This window comes from Anabrus simplex, chromosome 14, assembly GCF_040414725.1.
Source record: "Anabrus simplex isolate iqAnaSimp1 chromosome 14, ASM4041472v1, whole genome shotgun sequence".
Taxonomy (NCBI): domain Eukaryota; kingdom Metazoa; phylum Arthropoda; class Insecta; order Orthoptera; family Tettigoniidae; genus Anabrus; species Anabrus simplex.
In genome coordinates this window covers 58,479,291-58,505,381 of record NC_090278.1, presented here as the reverse complement: position 1 = coordinate 58,505,381, position 26,091 = coordinate 58,479,291, and the positions used below count along the sequence as shown (strand labels likewise).

At 39.0% G+C, this 26,091-nt stretch overlaps 1 protein-coding gene across 1 annotated transcript in view; it reads right to left on the bottom strand.

Moving 5' to 3' along the window:
• The window catches only part of bys (Bystin), a 52,364-nt gene extending 28,012 nt beyond the window's left edge, over positions 1 to 24,352 (bottom strand). Inside the window, exons 1-4 of the mRNA XM_067157919.2 lie at positions 24,136 to 24,352; positions 11,189 to 11,371; positions 10,957 to 11,098; positions 5,188 to 5,337 (exon numbers count right to left, since the gene is read on the bottom strand). Of these exons, the coding sequence (XP_067014020.2) occupies positions 5,188 to 5,337; positions 10,957 to 11,098; positions 11,189 to 11,371; positions 24,136 to 24,270 (610 nt within the window). The 5' untranslated portion in view covers positions 24,271 to 24,352. The remainder of the gene's footprint in view (positions 1 to 5,187; positions 5,338 to 10,956; positions 11,099 to 11,188; positions 11,372 to 24,135) is intronic.
• Between the last annotated feature and the right edge of the window lie 1,739 nt (positions 24,353 to 26,091).

Sequence of the window (26,091 nt, the reverse complement as noted above, 5' to 3'; positions counted from 1 at the left end):
GGGCTGACTAACCAACATACATACAACTAAAATATTCATAAAAACATGTCGGCTTCCAGACGATGAGTTAAAAGTCTTTTTTGAGTCCCGTTCATATTGTGCTTGAAGGCCTGTGGAAATAGCTGATTAGCTTGACTTTCTTATGCCAAAGGTAGATTCTAGACTGTCCTTGTATCTCACAGTTGGGATGTGTTAAATAGTTATTACATCCATTGACCATATAAATGGGTAGTTTTGCAACACGATCTGCAATTGTCAGAAAACAAGTACTGTTAATAATTTTATTTTAAAAAATGCCAAAGGCAAATAAAGTATAGATTAGGTGGATAACAAATATTTGTTTGATTGTTTGATTGCCATATCGATATGGATATGAAGTGGTTAGTTTGTAATACGAATGCTAACCAGGCAGGAAATAACACGAACACCTATCTAAAACTAAAGGGGAAATTGGCAAAAGTAAGCAAAGATATAATGTTCCTCAAAGAATGTCTCAAAAATGACTTGGTACGGAGATTTCTAAACGGGACTCAAAGGAATAATGCACGTTCAGAACATCAATCTGCAACACAAAAAATGGTTAATCAGATTTGGATAAAAAGAGAAATTAAATTCATGTACAAAAAGAAACATTTCCTTAATATTTAGCACACCTCTCAGCTTCAACAGCCTTATTGCCGTTAGAATGGGACTCCTTTCTAAAACACAGTAGGGATAAAGTAAATAATTTAATGGAAAAGAAACAAGTCACTCTTAATAAGAAATTAAAGGACCTTAATGTTCCGAAAAGAGAAAGCAGCCCACAGTGTAAATTAACCTTTAACCAAGAAAGACACCCACCCCCAGTTAAAAACTTGTCAGAAACAGTCTTCACAGAACAGGAATTACAAGTGGTAGGTAGAGGCCCAAATTTTAATTGGCACAGCATCAACAAAGGTAAAGATTTAATTCTAACTTCAGCAGAAACTGAAGTGAAAAATTCCTTCCCTAATTAATAGACTAAAGACGACCCATGATAATAGTAAGGTAAATAAGGAACTCCAACGTAAAATCGGATAAGGTAATATAATCGTAACAAAAGCAGACAAAGGAGGAACAGTAGTCATATTAAATAAAACTGAATACATTGAAAAGAACGAAACATTCTTCAATAATAAGTTCAAGGTCATAGATAAAGATCCTACCACACAAATACAAAGAAGTTTGAAAGGAATACTCAAGAAAATATCTTTCTTTTTAAGTGATCAGGAAGCACAGAAACTTGTAAATATGAACCCAGAACTCCCAAGGGCGAGGGCCATGCCCGAGCTACACAAAAAGGACGTGCCATTTACACCCGTAATCAATTTTCGCAAGAGCCCCACATATAAAACTTCTTGGTTTATTCACAAGTTTTTAACACAAAATTATGTTTTTCACACTAAAACTTCTATTAAAAGATAGATTGATTTTTGTAAAGCAATTAAGGATTTCAAACTAGCTCCTGCTCATGTCACACATGTTCTTTCGGCATCAAAGACATGTATACCAACATCCCCATAGAAGAAATTATCAAGACATTAAAACAAATCTATTAGAACATAAATGCATTAGTGTACCAAAAATAGAGGATTTTATGACTATCCTAAAATTCATGCTTAAGCATAACTATTTTTTTTAAACAACAAAATATACAAACAGAACGGCCTACCTATGGGAGCCCCGGCCTTAGGCATTCTAGCCAATATATACCTGGACCACTTGGAACATTTTCGGATCTTAGGTCACATTTGACTTTTGGTTACGTTATGTTGATACATATGCTATAATAAACGAGAAATCGAACAATAGTCATAATGTTCTAAATATCTTGAACACTTTGGACCCAAATATAAATTTACAGTGGAAGAAGAAGATGGTTCCCTCAACTTCCTAGATATCAAAACAACTTGGAAAGATAACCATTTCTATCTTGGTATATATAGGAAACACCTCCAACCACGATTAAAATCAATTCTTTGCATATGGGTACACAGAAGAAATCCGCGTATTATAGTTTCATTAACAGAACCTTTGAAGTTCCATTAACCGAAAATGAGGTAAAAAAAGGAGCTTGCATATATCCGCAAACAGGCCTTGTTTAATGGTTTTAGTCCCCAAGCCATTAATAAAATAATCACTAAGTGCAGATATAAACAACAGATACATTAGGTAGAACAATCGGAGAAAACAAAAAAGTACATAAAGTTCACATATAATAATCCTAATATTTACGTACTGATAAATTTATTTAAGAAACACAACATTAAGGTAGCCATTTCCACGAAAAACAATACGAAACATAGTGTTTTCAAACACAATATAGACAACAAATCCAAAGAAGAAGAATATCAGGAATCAGAAATCTACAAGTTGACTTGCTCCCAATGCAGGACAGTCCGGGCGGAATTTCTCGGTAAGATATCAGGAGTACGTCAACGCAGAGAAGTACAGAAGGTATTATGCAATGGGGGCTCACATGAAAGAAACAGGACATAAATTCACCAACATTAAACAGGACCTTGAAATTATTAACAGGATAAACAAGGGAAGACTTGTGAATAATTTAGAAAACATTCACATCCTTCTTGATAAGTTAATGAATAAGGATCGGAATTTAAACGATATGAACGAACCAAGAAACCCTCTTTATGAACATCTACTTAGATATATGGAATTATTAGAAAGGAAGCAAACGAGTTTAGCAAATAAAACGAACAAGTATGACGTCGCTAAGTCACAGTTAGCACACCCCTCCTTGCGAGAAACCATGACAGATGACGACACGCCCTTGCCTCCCCTCTCCCCGGTGAACCCTGCTAGCCAGCAGGCTATATCACATCGCTACTATACCAGATCGAGGACAGAGGAAACAAACCCACACCCAAGAAAGTGGAAAGTAAAGATGTGAATCCAGACAAGGGTAACTTAGCATTTTTCAAAACACTACCCTCCTTATTTCATAAGAGATAATTCTAAATGCAGCACTTTAGAGAAAAAAAAGTTTTTAATTATTCCCACTTATTTTCTGCCAGTTGCAGATCGTGTTGCAAGGTACCTAATTATATGGCCAATGGATATAATAACTATTTAACATATCCAAACAGTGAGATGCAAGGCCATTCTAGAATCTATCTTTGGCAATAAGCAAATCAAGCTAATCAACTTTTTCCACAAGCCTTCAAGCACAATATGAATTGGACTCAAAAAAGAAGATTTTAACTCATCGACTGGAAGCCGACATATGTTTTTGTGAATATTTTAGAATTATAATTCAATAACATCTTAAGTAGTTAGTTGGTGAAAAGCCAATAAGTTTTTTCAAATACGCTTCCGAACAGAAGCAATAAAAGACACTTAAAGACGTTTTTATCTTTTTATTGGAAGAAGAAGATGTAACAATATTTCAGTTAAGAACTAGTTATTAATCACCTTTTAAGCATTCTTTCTCACTTTCCTCCCCCCACTACCATCCTTCCCCAATAGACAAAGATTTAAGTTCCCCATGTAAAGTATGAAGTCTATTACGAGAACATATAATGTGCTTATTTTTTATCTTTTTTACACTTAAGGTTATGTAAATACAGCTGATGATGACTGCAAAGCAGTCAAAACCTGTACTATTAATAATTTTATAAAAAATTGCCAAAGGCAAATAAAGTATCAATTAGGAGGATAACAAATATTTCTTTGATTGTTAGATTAAGCTGCTTTACGTCGCACCAATACAGATGGGTATTATGGTGATGATGGTATAAGAAACGGCTACGAGAAGGAAGGAAGGAAGGAAGGAAGGAAGGAAGGAAGGAAGGAAGGAAGGAAGGAAGGAAGGAAGGAAGGAAGGAAGGAAGCGGCCGTGGCCTTAATTAAGGTATAGCCCCAGCGTTTGCCTGTATGAAAATGGGAAACCACGGAAAACCATCTTCAGGGCTCCTGACAGTGGGGTTCAAACCTACTATCTCCCGGATGCAAGCTCACAGCTGTGCACCCCTAACCACACGGCCAACTCACACGGTCTTAACTTGGAGTTCACACTTTTGAAGAGTTCATCAAGTGATCTCTGACAATCTGAAGTAACTGAAACACTTTGTACCATCATCGCACAAATCACTGAATAATATATAGAAAAGTCCTTTTTCCAAACGATCTTTCAATATAGTACGTGAACAAAACCTACGAATCTTTCATTTCAAGAATAGCGAGACAACACGAGAACTCAGGCCGGGAAAGGGGGCTAAGTAGCGTGACGGGCTACCGTTCGGGGACATGGAATTCACATAAACTACTCTGTAGCCGATTCCAATCGCCTCGTGTGAAGTGGAACTTAGCTTGCATTTGGGAGAAGTCAATCTAGCAAGGTTATCAAATCATGCTCAGCAACTATAACTGCCACCAACTAAAAGTTGACAATGCTGCTTACATCAGCAGTGTTCTCCCCAGAAATTTTCGTCGGCTGGGAGGCAGGAATGAGTAGCCAGACGGGGAATACTATGTAAAAGAATGAATATGATAAAATTTAAATTTATTCCCCTCAGGACATTAATAATATTAGACAGGTAAACATTAACTGCAAAATTGAACTATTTTAGTGTTATCACGAAGAAGACATAACAGAGGAGTTTGAACTTCTAATGTTCCACTTCTCATTCATAATAACTCGTGCAATTATGCTGACAATAATGGAGATTTTTCATTTGAATACAATTTAATTTGGAACTCAGAATGACTCAAATATGTATTAATATTACGTAAACAAAGTGAGTTGGCCGTGTAGTTAGGAGCGCACAGCTACGAGCTTGCATTCGGGAGATAGTTCGAACCCTACTGTGCGCAACCCTGAAGATGGTTTTCTGTGGTTTCCCATTTTCAGACCAGGTAAATGCTGGGCTGTACCTTAATTAGAGCTACGGACACTTCTTTCCCACTCCTAAACCCTTTACTATCCCATTGTCGCCATAAGACCTATATCTGTCAGTGAGACGTAAATCAACTTGAAATATTATGTAAACAGCATATATCTAGGTTATGATAGCTGGGAGATCAGTAAAAACTGCTGGGCAGTGCGCCCATTAGTAAGGTCTTAGGGAGAACACTGCATCAGGCAACTAGGGAATGAAGACAAAGACTTAAGGGGAACCATTACAACACAACAGTATAACACACTCTCACCCATAAGGTACAGGATTTGCTCCCAGTTTCGTAATGACGGGATGATCTTGAATGCCTTGGGCAGTTTACCACTCCGATACTTGATGAGGACATCACGGACTCCTTCATACAGCTGCTTTACTCTGGGGTCCAGTTCCTGCACCTGCAGACCTAGAAACACAGGGTAAAGATTAAAATAGCCTTCCAAATTGAGGAAAAGACAAAAAAACAAGTGTAAAACAATACAGAATGGAGTCTGATGAGGATGTTTGTATGCAGACTGAAAAGGTCCAACGTACTAATATAAATGGTCCGTTATTGGACATATTTCAGATACCCTATCGGAATCAATATCTATATCATCTGATAGCCAAGCAGGCATCAACTTTTTGGTAAAGAGACAAAGTCTCTCATAGTGCATTGGCCCTGCCGGTGACTCCATGTAGCCTACGCAGTGGCCTCCACGGTATGCACTAGCCAGCGTCTTGGTAGGTGTGCTAGGTACCAACTGATGAGCCCAACCTAGCACACGAGGGCGAAACGCTGGCAACCAGGAATGAGTTAGCTGGAAAATTTATAATGTCCAATAACGGACCATTTATATTGGTATTATAAATTTCCTCATTCGGGACAAATATTTCAGATACCCTATGGGAATCAATATCTATATCATCTGATAGCCAAGCAGGCATCAATTTTTTGGTAAAGAGACAAAGTCTCTCATAGTGCATTGGCACTGCCGGTGGCTCCATGTAGCCTACGCAGTGGCCTCCACGGTATGCACTAGCCAGCGTCTAGGTGTACTAGGTACCAACTGATGAGCCCAACCTAGCACACGCGGGTGAAACGCTGGCAACCAGGAATGAGTTAGCTGGAAATTTATAATGTCCAATAACAGACCATTTATATTGGTATTATAAATTTACTCATTCGGGACAAATATTTCAGATACCCTATGGGAATCAATATCTATATCACAAGGTCCAACATTACGGCCGGGGGAAGCAAACACTGAAAACACACATATGGATTCTGTAATGATTATATGTACCATGTTTCATGATACTGGCCTGATGTAAGCTTGATATATATTTCACTAACCCATTCGCCTCAGATGATGAGACAGGTTTGCCAAGCACAGGCTTGTATCATTTCTGCTTGTAATTTGACTACCCCTGCCAAATACCTCCATTGTTTAAGGTTCTGCGCATAACAAAGGAATGAGGCATCTCACCCTCATTTTTGTTGCTGCTTGTACTGCTATCTTTTGTGTAATTTTAGCCTTAGAATTAGCAACAATATTCTCTTAGTTTGCATGCCTTTCATTTTACACAGTACTGCCATAAGTTCTGTCAGTAAAATCTAAACGCACTCTGATATAGTAATTGAGAATGAAAAAGCGTGGCCACGCTGCTTGTCATCGTCCAGAAGGTCACCTTTATGACTCTGTAGTAACCAGCTTGCAGTTTGCCAACAGCAGGCAGCAGTGAAAGATAGAGTGGGGAGTGTATGACAATCGTATCGCTGTATTGGCATTATTTCATTGCGGAAAGCGAGCCAAAAATTTTTTAGATGCTGAAACCTCTCGGTATTAATGAACGGTTTGTGTTTCGGACAATAGCACGGTTTAAACAAATAGGTGCAACTTTTGATCACGTCAAATTGGGCCGTCCTAAGTGTGTACGCAGAAAAGAATTTGTGAACGCTGTTCGTGCAAGGATTCAACGCAATCCTTCGCATAACCAAACAATTTTGACTTGTGAAATGAATATATCTCCACAAACGATGTCACGTATTTTGAAGGATGATTTACGTGTTGGTGCACATAAAAGATACACACGGCATTTACTAACTGAAAAATTAAAGGTGATACGCCGGGTTTGATCCCAGGCTTTGTAACGATGTATGGGGAGAGTCAGTATCATGACATCTTATTCACAGTTGAAAATATTCACTGTGGAAGAGTCGTTTAACAAGCAAAATGATCATGTGTACGCATGGTTCCCCAAAGAAGCAAGAGAGAAAGTTCAATGTGTGCAGCACGGACATCACCCTGCTTCTGTCATGGTATGGTGGGCGGGGAGCATCGGAGGTGTATTTTTGCGAAGGTGGAGTGAAGACTTCTGCAGCTGTCTACCAGACAATGTTGGAAAAGGTGATACCATGTATCAATTTCAAGCTGTTCGAAGGGAAATCGTGGATTTTTCAGTAGGATAGCGCTCCTGCACACAAAGCAAAAACGACGCAGCAGTTGTTGGCAACCAATATCCCATGCTTCATTGCTGCTGCTGCTGCTGACTGGCCTAGCAGAAGACCGGACCTCAATCCATTGGATTATTCTCTGTGGGAGAAGCTTGAGGCGATAACAGGTCAAAAACGACAATGCAATATTGAGATGTTGAAAAAAAACCTATCATGTCAGGTATCAAAAAAATTCCACCAGACACGATTCGTGCAGCTACTGATGATTAGCCTCGATGTCTTCGCCGTTGTGTCGGTGCACATGGTGATCATTTCAAAAAGAGTAGGGCCTATATTCATTCTGTGGCATTTTTTGTTTTTTCGATATATGTATATTAATGGGTTTGCGTATTGAAAGTAGTGACAGAACATATTGCAGAACAGTGTACAACGGCTTCGGGTACGAATGTGACTGTATTCATAGTCTACTTGAAAGTGTTTTAGATAGTGGATCAGAAGTAATTGGAAGGGATACAAAGTTCAGGGTTGATATGCTGTAGCACAGCCACAACAAAAACGTGTGAAAATGATTGGATGATGGCAAAGGAAAACAGACCAATTACTATTCATTCATTAACTCAATCATTGGAAAATGAAGTGTCTGCAATGCTCCAAAATAACAATCAGGATCATCCTCTGTCAGAGCTTTCACTATTTTTAGATTATATGGACCATCTCTTTTCAGTAATTATGTGTAAAACAAATTAATGATTAAACTAGGAAAGAGTTGTCTAACTCCAAGAGACAAAAAATAAATAAATGGGTAGACAATGATATGTGGCTAATTTCACTCTCTCCAGTCTTTAATGTCAGAGGTTTGAAAGCCTTGTATTACATTAGACAGCTATTTACACAGAGAAACTCTACTTCTTTTGCACAATTCAAAGTTGCAAGCTGTTTATGTTCCATTCTGGATGAGCATCTTTAGGTTATAACCGTAAATATGTTTCTAGGGGCAGGTTGGAGGATCTCTGGCTTTCGAAACAAACTCATAATTCATCATTATCATCAGTGTCTAAAGGCGATGCAACCATTCTTTTCTGTCCTCTGCTCCTCGTTTCATTTTATAATAAGAACCATAATGAAGATTCTGTGCCAAGTCTCGAAGGTTTTTTTCCCTTGGTCGTCCTCGGCCTTTCTTCCTTCCAGCGGATTGGTAAGAAAGGTATTATGTCGCACAATGTGGCCAGTAAATTTAGCTCTTCTCTGTACTGTAAACATCAGTTCTCTATTCCCTTGAATTTCTCGCATCTTTTGTTTGTTCTCTTTTCAATCCATTTTTTCTGCAACATTCGTCTCCAGACGCACATATCAAATGCTTCCAGTCATTCCCAATCCTGATCTCTGATTGTCCACGATTCACGGTCATACAATAGCACACTCCATACAAAAGAAATCACAAATTTCTTCCTAATTCCAAAATCTAAATTTGCACCGATTAAAAGATTTCTCTTACTACTAAATGTCTGTTTGACAAGTGCTATTCAGGCTTCCTATATAAGGGAAACTGGTGATTTGTTGGTCTTCTTGACAATGTTTAAGCGTGAATCTTACATTGCTGATGACAACACATCCAGCATCTTAGACAACTCTTTCTCGGACTCTGCTACAATTGCTATGTCAGCTGCAAATCGAATGCATTAGATATGGTGCCCATTTACGTTTACTCCTTTGGTATTTGCCTTAAACTTATTTATGGCTTTTTTAATGAATACATTAAAAAGGTATGGTGAGTGTGAGCAGCCCTGCCTTGCACATCTCCTGATTTTTGCTGTCTGGATACTTCCTCCGATATCTGCAACTAATACAAAGTAAGATTTGCATAATTTACCTTTCACTATAATGCCATTTATGTTGTGGAACCATTATTAAAGTTTTATCATTTACTTTTCTAGTTTTCGCATCACATTAGAGTATAGGCTATTGTGTGTATTTACTGTAGTTTTTCTAAATTAGTTTTCCATGCGTACTCGTAAATCACCGGTTGTCTGGGTATGCCATTTTACAAGGGCTGTGTGTCGCAGCCGTACTGCAATAGCTGTTCTTGCAACAGCAGAACAGTAGCAACATAGGGAAGGCTTTGCAAACTGTCAATTTAGAAATAAGCTGTTTAGAGCATAAATACGCTGAAGAACTAAATAAGGGTCGTATTATTATTAGTTTGTGGATGATTTTGAATATATCCAGGAGATTATGCAAACCCAACACACTCCTTGTCGAATTATATGAGATGTGCAAAACCCGACTGAGTTCTACAAAGATGACGAATTCAAAATTAGGTACAGATTCGATAAAGGAACTGTTAGACATCTTCACGATGTTCAAAGGTACACTAATGATGGAAAATCAAAGAGGACTAAGAGGACTACCTATTCCTCCAATACAACTGCTATTTGCTTTACGATATTATGCCACGGGTAAATGTGAATTACTAAAATTGCTAACGCTTTTACATGTAACCGATTGAGGTTATGTTAAATGTGTAAGCTCAATGTTCTACTCATAGGCCTAATTTATTATTTTGTTATAGGCAATTTTCGACTAGTTTCTGCTGACTTACGAAGTGTATGCCAGCCAACTGTCAGCAGAATAATTAGAAGGATATCTGTTCTGATTGCCAGGAAAAGACCTCAACATTTCAAAGGCTGAAAATCTTTTTATTTTCTGCTATAGTTGAGAAAAAGAAAACGTGAAAAATTATGATACCGTAGGCTAGATCAGAAATAAGTAAAAGTGCTTGGCAGAAGTTGCTCTTCTCTTGTTTTGTATTATTATTATTCTTTCTTTTTTGGTTAGGGTCTTCTAGGGACCACGAGACAATTTCAATGCTTCATCCTTTCTTGTTCCATCTTCCTCCTCCAATACTCCACCTGCTCACTATGCCTCCTTTTCCTCTCCTCAGATCATTCTGAACCTGTTTTCTTTCCCTTGCGACCTTCGAATCCTTCCATTTTTAACACTTTCTTTCTAAAAACCGCATCTTCTCCCCTTATGTTGTTTATTTGCAAATCTTTCTTGACTTCATCAATCCAGGTTGTTGTTGACTTCTTGTTCCAAAAATATTTGAAGATCTGTTTGGTTAACCTATTGTCATCCATTCTATTTAAATGTCCAAAAAATATCAATTGCCTCTTCTGCATTGTATCTGTTATGTTTTCTATGTTCCAGTATATTTCACCATTGCTTCCTAATTTCTAGAGCAACTGTGCCGGTGCGACGTAAAGCCAAAAAAATAATAATAATAATAATTTTTTTAAAAAAAATCTAGAGTTCTGTAGTTCTTAGCGGGCTGAGTATTTTCTGTATAACTTTTCTTTCCAGTACTTCTAATTTATTATTATTATTATTATTATTATTACAGACATTATCACTTCCAACCTCAAATACAATTCATAAAATCTAGACATTGCAAAGTATACTCCAGCCAGTCGACTTTGGAGAAAGTAGCATCTATGAAACGAAGACTTTCCTATCAAAGTAGACTGTATAAAGTCTTGCTCTTGAATACGACCCTAAACTATCTGAAGAAAGAAATCTCTTGAAACTCACTGCCTGCATCTGAGAATTGTGTAAGAAGCTCAGTTTGCTTCTCTGTTATTTTTTCCATGATGATATCTGCCAGTGTTCGCTGCTGGATAGGATTCCTCGTCATGAACTGCTCGAGAGCTCTCTCGTCTTCCTCGTCAACCTCCTGATCACAACAATAAAGAACACAGGTAATAAAGCAGCAAATAATTTAGAAACACACTGAAACCTTACAACAATGGATCCAATTACATACAATATTTTCGTAGTAATCCCCATCCATATCATCTTCTGATTCCTGATCGGACACATCAGAATCTCCACCAAGCTTTGGAATAGTTGTTGCATTTTTAGAAGACAGACCCGTATCCTCTTCCAGCTCTTGTTGTTGCTTGCGAGCTTGTCTCAGGATTTTTTCTGATAACTTGTCGTCAACAAACTAGAAAGAGAAAAAGAGGCATGTGTAAACAAAGTATTCACTAACAGAAGGAAATGACAATTTGCTTTACATTTTATGGCGATGCTGGGGTAAGAAAGGGATAGGAGTAGGAAGGAAGCCACCATGGTCTTAAGTAAGGTACTGCCCCAGCATTTGCTTGGTATGTAAATGGGAAACCACAGAAAACCGTCTTCAGAGCTGCTGACGGTCGGGTTCAAACCCACTACCTCCTGGATGCAAGCTCACAGCTGCGCGCCCCTAACCGCAGGGCCAACTCACCCGGTCCAGTAGATATATTTAGCTCAGAAGCAATTAGCAAACAAGGAAATTCCATGTTTTCTCTTGCCCAGTTCATCCTTAAATATACTATTATGAGTCTTTATTCAACCCTCCTATCCAATACATAATTGCAATGAATTTCAACAGATTAGTCACACTTGTAGCAATGTAGTGAACCCCATCAAACCTACAGTGAAGTGCATATGAAGGTGTAAAAAAAAAAAAAAAAAAAAAAAAAAATGTGAAAGATTTTGGTGAAGAGATCTTCAGTAATGACGGATTAATTACTCATCTCAGGGCATAACAAGATAAGTAAAAAAAATTGAACTTCTCAGGGGAAGCATTTTTTGTTTTTAAAGAATACGAAATCACCAATTCACCAAATGTTGTTGAACCCTTCTGTGTTATACGAAACGGCTTTTTAAATAATGGTTTTGGTTAGATTTTGTTTAATTAAAAAAATGAATGAAGTATCTGCTCTGGATCGTGAATGAAACTGACTTGTGCTGCACTGACCAGACACCATTTTCTTATGTGGATCAGTAAAGCCGAAAGTAGCAACTATTTATTTACAACAGATACAAAAGAGTTACATATTAGCAACCTTTATTGTCCTTCAATGTAGTCACCAGCGTTGTGTATAACCCGTTGCCAGCGATGCTGAAGTCATAGTATACCTTCAGCAGAGCCTGTTCGGTTGATGGTGCGAATGGAGCGGTCTACTGCCTGCCGAATCTCTGCAACAGTTCTGAGCTCACGAATTGTCTGGTTTCGATCACTGTCCAATAACACGGCAAGAGCATGCACTTCTTCTTCACTCGTAGGACGACCTGCCCGATGAATGTCCGCCACAGTTTGCCGACCATCATTGAAGGCTTTTACCCAACATGCCACTGTTCTGTAAGGCAATGCAGATTTCCCACCAGCCTCTTGAAGACCTTGAAGACACTGTCATGCTGTACGACCTCTGGCACATTCAATCTTGATCCAACTCCGTTGTTCCTGTTTGGAAAACATAGTGACAACATTACGTAAGATCGCTAGCTCACAAGTGACTGTGTTTCTCTTGCTTGTGCGCACGCAGGTGATGTGGGAGGGCGAATCCATTTGCTCTGAGGTAACCAACATGTGCTATCAGCGACAATATTAGTTTCTGTTGCATAGCGTCTCCACAGCAGTGTTGCCATTATTTAAGTTCCAACCCTCGTAATATATTAATCTATGGATTTGCTAAATAATGGTATCTAAGTGCATGACTGATTCACACGTGTGGAACATGAGTTCATACTATTTTGGAAAGGCTTATCATAGACCGATCATCCCACTCACATACTTCCTGTGTAGCCTCGTATAGCAACAGTCGAGTTTTGGGACAATAAGAATTATAATATTATAATATATACCATAGCACTAGAATGAAGGAATAATGGGCTAAGAAGAAGAAAAAAGCTCATCAGAGTTAAGAACCATGTGGTCCATCATAGGCCTAAATGAAGAAGAAGAAGATATACCTTAGTACCCCTGTATTGCGCACGACATATAGAATAAGCAGTTTTGACCAATTGTATCTCCTGATTTTTTTCTGATTTTCATATCAAAATCTCCTGATTTTTGGTTTTGTACAGTTGGCAGGTATGCAGGTATCCTGACTCAGTCCGGTGGTAATTGAAGGTGCTCAAATACGTCTGCCTCATGTCGGTAGATTTACTGGCACGTAAAAGAACTCCTGCAAGTCTAAACTACGGCATCTCCGAAAATCGTAAATGTAGTTAGTGGGACGTAAAGCAAATAACAGTATTATTATTATTGTTTTTTTTTTTTTGCTAGGGTTTTTACATCGCACCGACACAGATAGGTCTTATGGCGACGATGGGATAGGAAAGGCCTGGGAGTTGGAAGGAAGCAGCCGTGGCCTTAATTAAGGTACAGCCCCAGCATTTGCCTGGTGTGAAAATGGGAAACCACGGAAAACCATCTTCAGGGCTGCCGATAATGGGATTCGAACCTACTATCTCCCGGATGCAAGCTCACAGCCACGCTCCTCTACGCGCACGGGCAACTCGCCCGGTATTATTATTGTTACTGCGGTTTGGTGGATCAGTAGAGGTGAAAGAAGGTGCCAGGGTGAATGGGTCTAACTACCAAAATCAAAGTTAATTTAAAACTGTAACAAGGTTATATTTTTTTCTTCTTTTTTTTTAACAACAAGAAACAATGCATAGGTACAATTAGCAAAAAATTAACTCTAGGAAAGATTATTATTATTATTATTATTATTATTATTATTATTATTATTATTTATTATTTATTTAGAGAGCAAGACGAGTTTCAAGACAGCCAAACGAAAACTCATAATCGGTAAAAAGCAGCTAATTGCTCTAGATGGAAATGATGGTCGAATTACTGAAAAGGAGGAAGTTTTGAAATTCATCAGAGACTTTTATTGCAATCTGTATAGCAAACCAAAGGAAGCCCTGAATGGACCTAAACTAAATGATATATCTAATGTTCCAGATATTCTCCCTTCGGAAGTCAAGTGTGCTTTAGATAGTATGAAAAAGGGAACTGCGCCGGGTGATGATGAGCTTTGTGTGGACATCCTGAAACTCACAGGGGAGGAGACAATAAATCACTTGGCAAAAATATTCACTTCCTGTGTGCACTCGGCTTCAATTCCAACATCATGGAACAAAGCAAAGATCATACTGATACATAAGAAAGGAAATATTCACAGTATCAAAAATTATCGTCCTATCAGCTTGCTCTCTATTTTGTATAAACTTTTTACAAAGATCTTGTTAAATCGAATCAGTTTCATCCTTGACTCAGCCCAACCTATTGAACAAGCAGGTTTCCGTAGTAATTTTAGCACAATAGACCACATACTGACTGTAAGAGAAGTGATAAGCAGAGCAAATGAATATCATTTGCCTCTCTGCATTGCCTTTGTTGATTTTGAAAAGGCATTTGACTCTGTCAGCCATACAGCTGTCATGCAAGCTTTACATGAGCAAGGAGTGGAAGCAGCTTACATCCAAGTGCTCAACAATATCTATGAGACTTCTTCAGCTTTCGTTAATATCGGTAAATCAACCCCAGAATTCCCCATCAACAGAGGTGTCAAACAAGGTGATCCCATCTCCCCGAAACTATTCTCAGCGGTCCTAGAGATGGCTATGTCTAAGCTGAGCTGGGAAGAAAAGGGAATTAGAATTAATGGGAAAAGGCTAAATAACTTGAGATTTGCAGATGATATTGCTTTACTGGCAAACGACTTCGAAGAGCTCCAGACCTTAATTACAGATCTTGCATTAGAATGTCAGTTGATTGGCCTAAGCATAAACCTTTCCAAAACAAAAGTTATGTCCAACGAATGGGTTCAAGCTGGAAATGTGAATATTAAGAACATGCCATTAGAAGAGGTCAGTGATTACATCTACCTTGGCCAGATTATAAATATGACAGGTGATATAAGACCAGAAATCTATAGGCGCATCAAGCTCGGATGGCAAGCATTTGGAAGGAATTCTTCAGTATTAAGATCAAAAATGCCAGCAAATCTGAAGAAAACAGTATTTGACCAATGCATCCTTCCTGTGCTGACTTATGGCTGTGAGACTTGGACTCTGAACGAATTCACAAAAGGGAAACTTCGGACCGCGCAGAGAGCCATGGAAAGGTCAATGCTAGGCTATACAAAGAAAGATAGGAAAAGAGCTGATGACATCCGGTCTGTTACAAAGGTTAAAGACATCTTAGAGAGAGTATGCTCCTTAAAATGGCAGTGGGCTGGCCATGTTGCACGAAGAAATGATGATAGATGGACAAAACTAGTGCTGGAGTGGAGTCCGAGAGAACATCGAAGGCCTAGAGGAAGACCACCGGACAGATGGGACAAAGATATCAAGAAGATCGCTGGTACCACTTGGATGAGATCTGCCCAAGACCGTTCTACTTGGAGAAGACTGTTGAAGGCCTACCTATACCCACGACTTAAAGAGGCCACATCATTTTAATGATTGAAATGGCTGATTGTATATACAAGCAGAAGCCTATAGTTCCAAATCAAGTCCATTGATCCATTTCAAGGCCTCCTCAGTTGCGTTATGAATGTCCTCCAAAGGACCTTGAAATGCTCTCCGTGGACACTCGGCAATTACGTGGTGGATGGTCTGTGAGGTAGCTCCACAATCACACCCAGAAGACTTCTGCCAGCCCCATTTATAAAGCGTATAGCCGCATCTTCCTTGATTGACTCTTATCCTGTTTAGAGTCCTCCATTGACGTCTGGGTAGATGGAATCCAGGAGGTTGAACATGAGGTAGAGTCACAAGATGTTGATTGGGAACAGAAGACTGCTGCCATTGGTGTAACCAGGCATTCGTGATGGAGAACCCAGATTCTTCCAGTGTAAGTGCAGTGCGCCAGGGTGGAGATCTAGACTTAAGTCGAGGAGGGGCAGGTTGAGTAATATCCTGGTGAACGGGGAGGTTGGAGTCCTGGCTGGTCTTCTTCCACAGTTTTAGAAGAGCTTCAGACCTTCTTAAGCAAGGCGGAGGAATATTACTGAGTGTAGGCAGCCAGGCCACGTTTGTAGAGCGAATACAACCGGTTATGATGCGCATTGTTTGATTTAGTTGAGCATCAATCTTCGCAGTATGAGCACTGTTCAGCCAAATTGAAGCGCAGTATTCAGCAACTGAATAGCAAAGAGCTAGAGCAGTAGATCTCAACACTTGGTTGTTTGCGCCCCAAGATGTGCCGGCTAATTTTTGAAGAATATTATTCCGACTTTTAATCTTGGCGGCTGTGTTGTTAATATGATGTTTATATGTTAGGGATCTGTCTAATGTGACACCTAAATATTTTGGGAAGGGACGAGCGTTGCTTTACGTCCGTAGGTGAAACCTTAAATTACCCTACACGTGTCCCCCAGGTGGTGCTAAGAAAGCAACGGCGAAGAGATGCGATCGAACTGTCTGAATAGACCTCTCGGTCATAATGCACAGAGTAATGAAGAAATCGGTCCTTATCAGGACCCGGAAGCCTATAGCCGAAAAATCGGACCTTCAATTCGAATATGCCATCTTAACATCGAAGGCATCAGCAGAGCAAAATGCGAGTGTCTAGGAAAGATAAGATTGGTGGTATAAACAGAACTTGGGCTTCAAGCCCTCCCTTTACATTTTCTGAGCTCTCACTCACAAACACATATTTACCAAAGGGCAGAAAACTCCTAATACCTGGAGCACTTGCTCCCAACTTTTAACCTCAAGCCTCCCAGAGGCAATTTTATACACTGGAAAAGAGCTAACACGCTCTCAGTTTTTCACGCCTCATCAAGGCACGACTTACAACAATGATACAATTCCTTTAGTTTTGCCAATTGCCACCTTTTCAATACAATAAAAATATATTACAAACTTACATATTTATTATGATGTTTACATGGTACATGTTTCGCTCCTTTTCGTGAGCATCATCAGCCAAACTATCATTAATCTAAAATTGTGTAAGATTATAAAACAATTCTTTTGGTTCAAGATTACTCCTATAAAACTAATTGACAATCTTATAACATTTTAAAAGTCACACAACAATAAAATTATATCTTAAGTTAACACTTTTTGTCTAAAATCTTCTTCAGTCCAAACATTTTATCGCCGAAACTCATCCGGTGAACATCTTTTAAAAATGTTTAAAAATAAGAATAAAATAAAAAACTTTGAAATCTGGCTAGTTGTGTTGATTCCCGTTTCTTAATTTGTATAATTGTCATTAAAACTTCATAACAGTATGGAATATTTTCTGCAGTTGATAATTGTCATTATGGTTGATAGACTTGTTCTCGTTGCTAGAGTAACATTTATAAAATGTATTGGTATTAATTTATATTATCAATGGGGTAAAATTGTTTGTGAATAAACTTGTTGATGAAACACTTTTTGATGTGGTATTGGATTTAAAATGTTCTCGAACGTTCCATAATGGCTCGTTGGTTTATCTGTAATGAAAGATAAAAATTATATGTTTACGGTTTTGATTGTATTTCTGTATAACATCTTATTGGAAGAATTGTCACTTACTTTCCTTTCTGCTGTGTAATTGTTTGGTGTTACTCCTAGCCTCTTGAGAACTACTTGTTATCTTGTTTGCACTTCTTGTGTTGTATGAGTGAGTGTGGATGAGTTTACGTTTTGGCGGTGAGGTGGCAATTGGCAAAACTAAAGGAACTGTATCACAAGTAGATCTTCAATATGGACAAAGAAAATGAAGTTTTTAACCTGCAATTACAACAATGACACGGGGGTATCTTGTACCCAATCTACTGGGCCTTAGCAGGAAAAAGAACAGGTTAAGTAAATTGCCCAGAATACCAAAAAGAATGGAGGCGTATACTTGCACTCCTAAATACACATTTCAAAACCTAAAAGGCACTAGGCCGATGAAACAGGGGCTATTTCCAAACTATGGAGGTGACTCGTATAAGGAAAAAATTTAAAATATTAAGGAAAAGAAGAAAATCAGTTACCAAAACATAGTCACCTCAAACCAATATGAAGGGGAGCTCGAGAGGGTAAATCACTCTCTATCTCCGAATTACAGTTACAAATTTACTTAAGTTTTTACATAAACTGGTAGAAATTTACATATTTGTAAAGATAGGTTACATGGTAAAGGTTTCGGACCTTTCCTGCGGGTTAAACTGCTGAGCTAGCAAGAAATAAAGATGTTAAGCGGCCATTACCTTACTGAAGAACTGCTGCCTGATGGAAGAGGCGCTTCCCGCCTCCTGCTACATGTCCATACACAAGGTTAGATGTTGATGAAGTGGCCGAGAGACAAGAAAATCCGCAGTTTTTATACCCTTGGGGAAGGTTCGAGACCTTTCATGAATGGTCAAGACACACCCACGGAGTTTTATTGGTTGACAACAAAAGGTACACGCAAAATCGAAGAAGAAATACGGGATTGGCTGAAAATTAATTACAGAAATTATTGATTGGTTAACTTAGAAACTGACAGAAGGAAAAGATAAATATTGCCAACCCAAGAATGAATGAACAAAATTTAGTAAAGAAAAAAACTTATGAATACAAAATTTCTTCAAATAAAGTTCCTTCACTTCGCACCAGGGTGCACGATCATAGTTTTTTAGTAGAGACATCTATGAGAGAATGTCCACACTTCTTGATAAATAGTAAACAAAAACAAGTCGAAATTCACACAGTGACATCTTCAGAGGAAAGGTTTAAGTAGATCCAGTTTTAAGTTCACTGTTTCTCCTGTAGAGGAGTACTTTAAGGCGGAAAATTCGAATGTGCAGCGTAGAGGTGTACCACCCGGTACAATTATTATTATTATTATTATTATTATTATTATTATTATTATTATTATTATTAAAATCTTCAGTGTGCTCCCTGGCATTGTCAGTCAAAATGAACAGCTGTCAGTGTAATGGAGCTTCGATATAAGTCGAATGCTTTCGATCGATTGACGAAATAAGGTTGAAAAAAGGAAACAACTTTTAATTACCGGTAACCATGAATGAATGAACATGCATTAGAACTGGGTGTTCATGTGCTCCTGAGAGCCCACCGCCACTGCCGGGGACTGTTTTGTATTCTTGAATATTGTGGAACTAAATTTTGGCTATTTCTTCAATATTTTGACAAAATGACTTATCTTGTCAGTGTCAAAGTATAGAGAGCATTGACGTTAGTAGGTTACTGCAAAAAAGTTTTAAAATATAAAAATGAACTTATCTGGCTTTTACCCGGGATGAGTGAATTCTTCTTTGTAAAGCATGTGTATTTAAGGCAGTGGCGGTCAAGCAATTCAATGTGCAAATAGCACTGCACTAAGGCTAAGCATAAAAGCTGCATGAATCAAAAAAATTCTCAATGGAGCAGACAGGCTCTTTTGTTTGTTATGGTGAAATATTAGTCTACCAAACTTTCTGATCTTATAAAAGACCTGTACAAGGTATTGGTGGTATCTGCCAATATTCTGTTAAATAAAGTGTACAATGAGGACTTTCAAAAATTCTTAATTACATATACAATGCAGCCGATCCGGGACAACGCAAATTTGCAAATAAGTTATTCACCTTCCTGTTATGAAGAAGGGCTTCCAAAAATTAAAATTAGTGTGGGCAATAAAAGTACCTGGATATCCGCTTATGCGGCTACGAACGTTTGTAAGATATGTTGCAAATGTTGTAATGAGCACGCTTCTTGTAGTTCATTGAGCAGTGTATTTTTACTTCATTCAGAGGTTCTAGATGCTGCTAACCATTTCAAAATTACAGTATTTCCTGGTAATGCCATGAAGGTTTGTGGGATGGCAAAGTTAAGCGAGAACGAATCCTCTTGTTAGTATCTGATGCTGCACCATACATGGGCACTTAATGAAAGGTATAAAAATGGGCCAATTAACATGTCTTGCTCACAGGTTACAAGAAGTTGCTGAGGAAATATAGTGGAATTTTCCTGACATTGACCGGTTAATATCAATTTTTTTAAAAATTTGAAGATCATCGCCTTCACCTCCTCCGGACAGTGCTCATCCGAAGGGGGATGTGGATTAATGCAATGGAGTTCTACTGTAAACACTACAAAACTGTGTAAGAAATTGTTTCTGATTTTGATAGTAGTGAAACTGTACAGGAAGCATTTTCCGATGATTTGTCAGGAAAATCAGCATGAGGAAATGTATCCGATGTAAAACAAGCAAGCAGTGGTGATTTTTTTTTTTTTTTTTACAAGTTGCTTCATGTTGCACCGACACAGATAGGTCTTATGGCGATGATGGAATAGGGGAGGCCTAGGAGTGGCAAGGAATCAGCTGTGGTCTTAATTAAGGTACAGCTCCAGCATTTCCTGGTGTGAAAATGGGAAACCACAGAAATTCATATTCAGGGCTGCTGACAGTGGGGTTCAAACCCGCCATCTCCTGAATGCAAGCTCATAGATGCGCACCCATAACCGCATGGCTAACTCGCTTGGTTAGGGGTGGACTGTACTCTAAGTAAAAGTGTCAATTAGGACATGTTCAGTAGATATTCAAGAGATGTTAAGTATAGAACAAAAATGGCCAATCCGACACCAGGGGGATCTGAACCCACAATTTCCCAACCTAATACATCATTGAAAGATTGTTTCAAGAGTCATGAAAATTCAATATTCATCAAGAGGGCAGTGTGTCAGTGCATGTCATTTATGGACAAGAACTCAGTAAGGTACAGAGTACAAATGAGGGATATGCAACAATGCGTAGAATCAGCACTATTTAAGGGGAGGTGGTACACCTCGTTGGGTGAAAATATGACTTTTTCTGATTTTCACAAATGTTGAAACCTTGTAGTCTGTTCTATCATATACTGATAGTATGTTTTGGTAAATCGTCCAGAACATCCTGTAATGTCGTTTAAATGTCACAGTGACAGCTAAGGTTACACCGTAGCTTTTAGTTTGTAATTTCGTGGCATCAACTTTCGTAGGAAAATTTTGTATTGGCTAACCTGTCCAGTGACGTGTCGTGCTTCGTTTTGCTGCATTCTTTTGTTCATTAGTGTGTTTTTTCAAAAAGTCGCATGTGACTGGTCACGGGTATTTGTGTCAAAAAGTTGCATGTGACTGGTCATGGGTATTTGTGAAGTGAAAACGAATCTTTCAACAGTGTAGTGTGGAACTATGTGCCCAAAACAGTGTTTGTTGGGTATGTCACAATGTGCATAGGGTTATAAGATGCTGTACTAACTTACAATGAAGGGTGTATTGGTTGAGTGAAGGTGTTGGAGAAGTTAGGCATTGATCCTGGCAAGAACATGCGACAAATCTGCAGTGCCATTGATGCAGAAAGAGCAAGAAAATCAGATCTGCAAGCTGAGGTGCCCATTAAACAGTCCAGGGTGATCAAAAGAATCAAGACGATGGCCAGGGAAGATGAAATTGATGATCCAGATGATCCTGAATATGGACCAGGCATGCACTGAGGTACTGTTACTTTGCTTGCATTTTATTCCAAACTACAGTTTTCAGTGTTCATGTATCTTTTTCTCAAAACCTATTTATGCTAGAATGGTGAAATTTTTACCAGCTATTCTCTTGTGGTTGTTTAACTTTAACTCATTTTGTTGGGTCTCTAACTTAAATAATGATAAAGTTGTGGTCTACAAACTACTGAAAATTTTGGATTTTTTTCTTATTTAAAAAAAAAAAATCGGGCACCTGTGTGGCTAGAAACTCTTTAAGACAATGGAGTAACGAACAAAACTGATCATTCTATTAGTATGCCAATTTTTATCAACACAGGTTTACTAGTTTAGTCAAAAACGGTACATGAAGAAAGCATACTTTAACACTGCAGAGATAGGGTGTACCACCTCCCCTTAAGACGGTTGTGGATCTGTCTTAGATGAAGACTACCTATAGTTAAGCAGCAGTGAACTGTTTTCATATGTACTATCTGCGCACTTTTTAGCGATAGATTTACACCCTACTGCTGAATCTGTCAACTTCGGTTATCTTTCGAGATTCGTACTGGCAACGTATGAAACACAAACTAAGAATCGCTTAACATCGCTGTGCGACATCTGGCATGCACTTTACGTACTTGTACTGTTGTTGTTTACACAGCAAAGCCAAACTATAGAATGCATGCTAGGAACACGTTTCGCATCGGGAAATATTATATAGTATTATATATTGTGTGTGTGACACAGTTGTTGGCGTTAAGATAATAAAGGTTTAGAAAATTCATATTGATCGATCATATTATCGATTCAATTCAGATTTCATTTCCATTCAGTTGGCAGTATTTACCGGAACCAGCAGTGCTCCCTTCTTACTCCTCACTGAGTACAAAAATCTATCACTATAAAGTGTGGGTTACGGTACACAAGCCGGCTATCGCCAGTTCACTCGTAGGCGCCGTCCTATGCTGTTAAATATGTTCATTAGGGTACAAGGAAGGAGTAGAGGTGCGAAAATACTAGGTTTTTGTATTATTGTCTGGTCTATGGAATGGCAAAAGTTGCAGTATGTCACTGCCTTTTACTTCGCATGAGACAGAACACTAGAGGAGAAGAGAAGGCGAATGAGATCACCTAGTATTTTCGCACCTCTACACCTTCCTTGTACCCTAATGAACATATTTAACAGCATAGGATGGCACCTACGAGTGAAATGGCGATAGCCGGCTTGTGTACCGTAACCGATCTCATTCGCCTTCTCTTCTCCTCTAGTGTTCTGTCTCATGCGAAGTAAAAGGCAGTGACATACTGCAACTTTTGCCATTCCATAGACCAGACAATAATACAAAAACCTAGTATTTTCGCACCTCTACTCCTTCCTTGTACCCTAATGAACATATTTAACAGCATAGGACGACGCCTACGAGTGAACTGGCGATAGCCGGCTTGTGTACCGTAACCGAGATCGGTTACCATTACCAGCTCGGTATTATTGCAGAATCTATGGGGGAAACTATGTACTGCTAGATGTGTTATGGCATTCCTCATATTTTGATTGGTTCTTGTCCAGCTTGTGTTCAACATGGCATCTGTTGAGAGAAGTCTTTGGAGATCTCATTCGCCTTCTGTTCTCGTCTAGTGTTCTGTTTCATGCGAAGTAAAACGCAGTGACATACTGCAACTTTTGCCATTCCATAGACCAGACAATTGGGGGTTACTTTTGCGACTCTAAGAGTTTCATTTAGAAATCAGGCCTTTATTGTCTCCAGAGCAGCAAGTTGGGACACTTTAAGATGGTCCTAAATCAATTCTATGCCGTAGGTAGTTATTGCCATTATTTTTGCTCAGAATAACTCCATACCAGTTGCTAATGATAGCCTGATGAGTCCCTTTATGTAATATTGCTCTAAGCCTAATCACTAAATAAATAATATACCACTTACTTCACTGTTTGGTTCATTTTTAGGAAAACTGAGTTAGAATTGCACCTCAAGACTATGATACTGAAAAAATGTTAAAATTTTTTATGTACTGTAGCTGTCAGTTGATTAAATGTGTAGGGTATGTTGTACCACTGCTGATCACTTTTTGGTACAGTAAGGTCTAACACTAGCTATAATACTTATCTCTAAAATGCATAAGCCTTACTTTATCTTTTTAAAGGTCATATTTAGATAGATTTTACTGTCTTTGTTTGCATATTTTGTACTACTTTAGGTCATAGTCTTCCGACCCTACTGATCGCAAACAAAGATTGAGTTGACGGGGGAATGATTAGGTGAAATTTATCCAGAATATATAAATACAGGGGATACATCTTGAGACAGTTGGTTTTTGAGACAAGTGTAAGTGGTAAGAATGATAGGGGAAGACACGGGCATGAATATGCCGAACAGATTAGAATAAATCTAAGATGAAGTAGTTACGGAGTAATGAAAAGGCTAGCAAAGAATACGGCAGTATGGGGAGCTGATGAGCCAAACGATATAAAAATTATGGCAATACTAACCTCCTCATCTTCATCCTTCCTCTTCCTTATTTTCATACGACCACTTGGTTTGGCGAACTTATCATCCTCAATCTGCTTATCCAGAGACACTTTAGGCCCCTTCTTCCCTACTTTCAACTTCTTCGCCTTACCCATTTTAACAGAAAACTGCAATTAATTCACAACATAAACAATATCACTTCACCACACAATCATCCACATGACATTCTCCCCCATGTGGGATATAACCAAAGAGAATAGATAGAAGACATGCACGAGAAAATATCAAAGACACTACCCGAAGTTACAACTTCTTTGGAATAAGGATGTATCACCCAAAACTTGTCCACTAGAGAGCGTGACGGTTATATACTTTATGCCCGGACGTTCCGGCCTATTACGGAGTGCACGCCCTGGCAACCCAAAAGCAGGAAGGCCGACCCTCATGGGGTGTCTCCTGTCTTTATAACAACAAAATGGGCAAAGTAACGAAAACACTCACAGAGGACAACATGGTTATTGTCTTCACAACAAATATCACAATCGTAGGACTTAACATACAGCCACAATCATCAATGGAAGATGCATTTGAGACAGTTGCCCGAGCAGTCTCTCTAATCGAGTCTGAAGGAGATGTTATAATAGCTGGGGATCTAAAGTGCAGGCTAGACAAGCCAGACCATAAAAGCGAGTTAATCTTCAATCTAATGACAGAAGAGAATTTCAAACTGGTAAACAGCAAAGACCTTCTAACGTACTTTGCGCACAACGGTGCAAGTGCCATAGATCTAGTGCAACGAGCTAGAATAACATAGAGAGGCGGACGCGCTGCCTGGGTGAACCTAATAGAACGAACGTCCGCCATGTTTCCTGTTGTCACACAAGCAAGGGGGCATGGCCTTTAAATGACGAAAAGTGTAGAAAATGCGCATTTTATAATCGCTGGGGGAGAATTAAAGTCCGTTGCCGAAAGCTTGAAGCATGAAAGCAAATACCGCCACTTCATCATATTGCGGCACGAGGCCAACATCACGATCAGTTGATTGTAGGGTAGTTCGAAAACATCGCACAGTGACATACGAATATTCCTCGAAATCGGAACAAGAGCGTTACCCTGCTTGGCTGTTGTGCTTAAGCGTAAATTAGAATAAAAACGATGGACATAAATATTTATGACAGGAAAACTTAAAATTTTAGGGACCTATAATAGGTTACAACCTCATTCTGTTAATATTTTTAAAATTATTGCATCCTCATGAGTACTGTGTTCCTTCCTTAATCTGTTTACCCTCCCGGCTTGGTTTTTCCCACGGACTCAGCGACAGATCCCACCTCTACCACCTCAAGGACAGTGTTCTGGAGGCGTGAGACATTGGGTCGGGTGATACAATTGTGAGGGAGGGCTGCACCTGCTATGCTGAACAGGGGCCTTGTGGGGGGGGGGAGAAGGAAGCGGCCGTGGCTTTAAGTTAGGTACCATCCCGGCATTTGCCTGGAGGAGAAGTGGGAAACCACGGAAAATCACTTCGAGGATGGTTGAGGTGGGAGTCGAACCCACTTCTACTCAGTTGACCTCCCCAGGCTGATAGAATCCCGTTACAGCCCTCGTGGCCCTTTTCAAATTTCGTGGCGGAGCTGGGAATCGAACCCGGGCTTCCAGGGCTGGCAGCTGCTCACGCTAACCAGTGCACCGCAGAGGCGGCCCATGAATACTTTACCACAATAACCGTTTAGTGTAATTATTTATTATAATATAGAGGGGATATCATGTTTCTCCCATTACCATATCATACTGGGATTACTAGCTTGAAAGTTGTCCATTATGAAGTGTGGCGTAGTTTTAAAAACCAAGGCAACAGACATCTACAGTAAAGGCTGTAAGTTATACATTTCAAAAATAGCAGTTATTAAATTAATTTCGTATGGCTATTTCTAGCCGGGTGCAGCCCTCCAATGAGGGTGGGCGGCATCTGCCAT